This window comes from Aquarana catesbeiana, linkage group LG03 (assembly GCF_042186555.1).
Source record: "Aquarana catesbeiana isolate 2022-GZ linkage group LG03, ASM4218655v1, whole genome shotgun sequence".
Classification (NCBI taxonomy): domain Eukaryota; kingdom Metazoa; phylum Chordata; class Amphibia; order Anura; family Ranidae; genus Aquarana; species Aquarana catesbeiana.
Genome location: NC_133326.1, coordinates 528,371,127 through 528,377,126, shown reverse-complemented (window position 1 = coordinate 528,377,126; position 6,000 = coordinate 528,371,127). Strand labels below are relative to the sequence as shown.

The window sequence follows — 6,000 nt, the reverse complement described above, 5'->3', positions numbered from 1 at the left end:
AGTGATTTTAAACCTTTTTCGGCCGCCAGCGGGGATTAAAACCGCACCGCTAGCGGCCGAATACAGCTACAAGAACGATGGTACAGCAGCGCTAAAAATAGCGCTGTTGTACCGCCGACGCCCCTACCGCCCCAGTGTGAAAAGGACCTTAGGGTGGGTTCACACATGCTGCGGCTCACAGCAGGGGGTACGTTGCGTCCCTGTACACCGATTCAGGTGTGAATCAGGTCCAAATTTCTGCCTGAATTCACACCTGATTCCAGCTGCCCCAGAGGTGTGTGAACCGGCTCCAATGAGAGACGGTCGCGCTCTTCTGTCATGCAAATTGGATGCGAGGAAACCCACATGCAATTTGCATAAGTGTGAGTCAAAAACAAAATGACATTTTAGGCTTTACCTAGGTGGCAAAAAAAAACCCCACATTCTCTGTAATATACGTGGAACGGTTACAGTAACACTCATCACAAAACTCTCTAGGTTCTCTTAAGTTTCGAGTTCCTGCTTTCTTTTGGGGGTTCCTATTTCTTCACCGCTGTGATATAGATGAATACATGTGATTCAGTAATGACCTATTACTTCCTTCTAGAAATGCTAAACTTCCTTCTAGAAATGCTTGTCACAATATAGAGACTAAGTGAGAAGTTATGGGTTGTTATTTGCTATAGACATGAAACAGATGTGTGTCGCATTCTACTTCTTTCTGCTGCTTGTCAAGGGTAAGTAAATGGGAAGGTTGGGCAATAACACAATGAGGTTTCATCACCAAGGGAATAGAGACCATTTACTTAACAAAGTGGAAATTCATTTTGTAAAGTTTTTTTGCACTGATCTTTGCAAGTAAGATGAAGCTGCAGAGCCGGGTCATCCACAAGGCAACCTAGACAGGAACCCAGGGCTATATCCTTCATGCTCCTGATGTAAACCAAGGTAAGAAAGCAATTGGCCTGTCACTTCTTTAGAGGGATACACTTGTAGGCAGTTGGTGTCTGATGGGGCCATGCTATTATCTGTTACAGACATTGAAAATGTGCTTATTGTAATTCCTATGAATGCCAATAAAAGGAAAGGGGGAGGGTTAAAGCTTCTACCTTACCTTCTGTCCCAGGTAAGATATCCATTAAGGTAAAAAACCTTTTGTATCACAGATGCCCCCTCACCCGCCCTTATACTTGCCTGACCCCCATCGTGATCCAGCGCTGTGCATGAGAACTGAGGCTCACTTGGCTTTGTCCCTCTTCCCTGGGCAGATCGATAGCAGCAGGAGCCATTGGCTCCTGCTACTCTCAATCAACTCCAGTGACGAGGAAGCAGGGGGGCAAGGCTTGAGTCTTACTGTCTGTGTCAATGGACGCAGCAGCGAGTCTGGGGTCGGGAGTGAGCCCGCATAAGTGCCTCCATGGGAATCACCATTCTTATTGGGGCCACAAGCATGAGAAGAGGAGCCAGCAGCGCCGGCTGGGGACCCGAGAAGAGGAGGATCGGGGCCGCTCTGTGAAATTCTATTGCACAGAACAGGTAACTATAGACGTGTTTGTTATTTTTTAATTGTTTTTTTCCTTTACAACCACTTTAAGGTTTGACAATAAACCCTGGAAGCCGATCGGTACTATGCAGAGCTGCACCAGATTTTTAATTCTCCAGTTTTAGTAAATGCCCCTCCCATATCTTTGAAACTGTGTTCACATTAAACCAAATCAATAGTGTTGTTCATGAGTGGGTATCCAAAGTGAACAAAAGTTCACCGTATTTACCCTTACTTGCTTTCAGTCTCCTTGCTAAGTGAACAGTCTCTACTCCTTTAGTAAATCAACCCAAATGCAAAAAAGTGCCATAGACCATTGCAACCAATCAGAATTTGTCTTTAACTGTGAGAGCCCCAAAATCATTTATGGGTGGGCACTGGTGAGATGAATCATCCACTGGCCTTTTTTAATATGTCTGTGACCCCAATTATGAGATCTACATGAAGTTCATAATTTTCCTTCAAATGCAATTCCAAAAATGTTTTAAAACTTTTGATGGGAGGAGGGAGATGGGATCTTAGTATCTGCATTGCCAAAACTGAAAAACCCAAACTTGAATACCTGTTTTATGAAGGAGGGATGGAGGGGCAACTAATTTGAATTTTGTGAGCTGCAATTCTTGCATTACATAAATAAATTCAGCAATTTATTATCTTAGTAAAATGGGCCAGCTGTTTTTGACTCCTTAGGGTCAAGTGCAAATTCCTTGAGGTCATTTTGTTTATTAAATTATACACAGGAAAAGAGATGAGCAAACTTTTGAAAAATATGATCTCCTGTGGTTTTGGCAAACATCTAGGAACTCGTGAGTCTAGCAATGTAGGAGTTACTAAATCAGAAGCCCCATAGAAGTCAATGAGAATTCAAATTAGGCTCCAAAAGAAGTGTCTTTTAAAGAGCAGCCAATGTGAAATTGTGCAGAATGATTTTGGAAGCCCCTAGTGGCATTGTGAGACATATTGATGTGGCCACAAAATGTAAAAAGTGGATGCACACCGGGGTAATTGAAAAAAAAAAACAACAACAGCAGCACCTAGGAAGCCCCAAAACTGTACCTGGATTGCTAAAACAGAAGGGTGGCCCTGGCAGTTAAAAAATAACTCCATATTTGTTGAGAAAAAAACATTCCCCTCTGGGTGATCAATGTACATTGCAAGGAATTTAACAAACTTTGTTGCAGATTCCTATCTTTTGTTATTCTGAAGAAATAGCTGCCTTTTTGTCTGTGTCCATGTGCAAAGTGAATTTGTATGGGAGTGGTTTTAAAAATTATCATTCAGCTGCTGTACCTGCAGGGATCTAATGGGGAAATTGGCAAGCTCTGCCTCTCTTTAGATGTGATTTCTCTTTGGGAGCATTTCACCAAAAATTACATTGCAACACTGTACCCATAAGAAGTACATCTGCTATAAGAATGGTCTCTTTATTCTTGAGCCTTTGATGGAACTCATAATGAAAAGAATCTGAAAGGAAGAAAAGAGGAAACTATATAGTGTAGTATGTTCTACTCCACTTTTGCTAAACTTAAAATCCTATATTGTGCTCACATTTTCTTAAACTACAGTATATATGCTCCTTTTTATATATCTTTACTATCCAAACAATAATGCAAGTCTTCCATCCACCTCAATTTGCTCCTCTTCTCCAGTTGTTGTACGTCACCCTTCCTGGGAGAAATCCTCACACCTCCAAATAGATGCTGGGAGCTCCCAAAAAGTTGTATTTTACACATAGGGGTTGATTTACTAAAACTGGAGAGTGCAAAATCTGGTGCAGCTGTGCATGGTAGCCATTCAGCTTCTAACTTCAGCTTGTTCAATTTAGTTTTGACAATAAAACCTGGAAGCTGATTGGTTTCTATGCAAAGTTGCACCAAATTTTGCACTCTTCAGTTTTAGTAAATCAACCCTATAGTCTGATACCATAAAAAGGTATTCACTAAAATATGAACCAAAACCTACTCACAAATAGGGATGAGCCTGATGTTCGAGTCGAACGTAAGTTCGACTTGAACATTGGGTGTTCGCCGAATAGTGAACAATTTGGGTTGTTCGCGGCAAATTCGAAAGCCGCGGAACACCCTTTAAGTCTATGGGAGAAATCAAAAGTGCTAATTTTAAAGGCTTATATGCATGGTATTGTCATAAAAAGTGTTTGGGGACCCGGGTCCTGCCCCAGGGAACATGTATCAATGCAAAAAAAAAGTTTTAAAAACGGCCGTTTTTTCAGGAGCAGTGATTTTTAATAATGCTTAAAGTGAAACAATAAAAGTGTAATATTCCTTTAAATTTCGTGCCTGGGGGGTGTCTATAGTATGCCTGTAAAGTGGCGCATTTTTCCCATGTTTAGAACAGTCCCTGAACAAAATGACATTTCTAAAGGAAAAAAGTAATTTAAAAGTACTAGCGGCTATAATGAATTGTTGGGTCCCAGCAATACAGATAAAAGTAATTGAAGAAAACGACATGGGATCCCTCCCAGTCCATTACCAGGCCCTTAGGGTCTGGTATGAATCTTAAGGGGAACCCCAAACCAAAATTTACAAAAAAAAAATTGCGTGGGGGTCCCCTCCAAATTCCATACCAGGTCCTTCAGGTCTGGTATGGATATTAAGGGGAACCCTGCGCCAAAATAAAAAAATGGCGTGGGGGTCCCCCAAAGATGCATACTAGAACCTTATTTTTGAGCATGCAACCTGGCAGGCCACAGGAAAAGAGCGCCCCCCCTCCTGAACCGTACCAGGCCACATGCCCTCAACATGGGGAGAGTGCTTTGGGGTAGCCCCCCAAAGCACCTTGTCCCCGTGTTGATAGAGACAAGGGCCTCATCCCCACAACCCTTGCCTGGTAGTTGTAGGGGGTCTGCGGGCGGGGGGCTTATCGGAATCTGGAAGCCCCCTTTAACAAGGGGACACCCAGATCCCGCCTCCCCCGTTTGAAATGGTAACGGGTACATTGTACCCCTACCATTTCACAAAAAAAGTGTCAAAATGTTAAAAAAAAACCACAAGGCACACCTTGGGACAAGTCCTTTATTAAAAAATAAAAAAATAAAAATGTCCCACGAAGTCCATTCATCTTCTTCTCTCTCTCTGCCGATGGACCAAAAAAATAAATAAAAAATATCTGCCTCCATGGGAGGCACCCGCCGTATGACGCATCCTCGCAGGTGACAGTTCTTTTATAACTGAGGGCGAGGACAAGCGGTGACATACCCGGTGACCCCGCCCCCCTCTGACGCATGGGACTTCCCATGGCTTTTCTGGGGCGTCAGAGGGGGCGGGGCCACCCAGTTATGTAAACGGGTGGCCCCGCCTCCCTCTGATGCCACGGGGAAGCCATTGGGAAGTCCCCATGCATCCGAGGGGGCGGGGTCACCCGGGTACGTCACCGAGTGGCCCCGCCCTCAGTTATAAAAGAACTGCCACCTGCGAGGACGCCTCATACGGCGGGTGCCTTCCATGGAGGTGGATCTTTTTTATTTATTTTTTCGATCTGTCGGTGGAGCGAGAGAAAATGAATGGACTTCGTGGGACATTTTTATTTTTTAATAAAGGACTTGTCCCAAGGTGTGTCTTGTGGTTTTTTAACATTTTGACACTTTTTTTTGTGAAATGGTAGGGGTACAATGTACCCGTTACCATTTCAAACAGGGGGGGCCGGGATCTGGGGGTCCCCTTGTTAAAGGGGGCCTCCAGATTCCGTTAAGCCCCCCGTACGCAGACCCCGACAAACACCGGGCAGGGTTCCCCTTAATATCCATACCAGACCTAAAGGGCCTGGTATGGAATTAGGGGGGATCCCCAAACATTTTTTTTTTAATTTGGTTTCGGGGTTCCCCTTAATATTCATACCAGACCCAAAGGGCCTGGTAATGGACTGGGGGGGATCCCATGCCATTTTTTTCAATGACTTTTATCTGTGTTGCCGGGACCTGACAATTTATTATAGCCGCTAGTAGTTTTAAATTACTTTTTTTCCTTTAGAAATGTCATTTTGTGCAGAGTCTGTTCTAAACACGGGAAAAATGCGCCACTTTACAGGCATACTATAGACACCCCCCAGGTACGAAATTTAAATAAATATTTCACTTTTATTGTTTCACTTTAAGCATTATTAAAATCACTGGTCCCGAAAAAACTGACGTTTTTAAAACTTTTTTTTGCATTGATACATGTGCCCTGGGGCAGGTCCCACGCCCCAAAACACTTTTTATGACAATAACTTGCATATTAACCCTTAAAATTAGCACTTTTGATTTTTCACGTTTGTGTCCCATAGACTTTAACGGTGTTTGCGTGTTCGAACAAATTTTTTGCCTGTTCGCATGTTCTGCTGCGAACCCGAACCGGGGGGGTGTTTGGCTCATCCCTACTCAGAAATAGTGAGTCTAAATCACTGTAGAATGCTTATCTTCCTTAATTCCAAGATTTGTGCTTCCAAGATCATCAGAAAAAAACTGAATATAAAACTATAGT

The 6,000-nt window shown here is 43.2% G+C and overlaps 1 protein-coding gene across 2 annotated transcripts in view; it reads left to right on the top strand.

The window, feature by feature from the left end:
* Window positions 1-565: 565 nt before the first annotated feature.
* LOC141132644 (hepatitis A virus cellular receptor 1 homolog) overlaps window positions 566-6,000 on the top strand; it is a 51,298-nt gene continuing 45,863 nt past the window's right edge. For both annotated transcript variants that reach the window (XM_073621263.1, XM_073621262.1), the window contains exon 1: window positions 566-716. In XM_073621263.1, coding sequence (XP_073477364.1) covers window positions 668-716 — 49 coding nt within the window. In that variant the 5' untranslated portion in view covers window positions 566-667. The remainder of the gene's footprint in view (window positions 717-6,000) is intronic.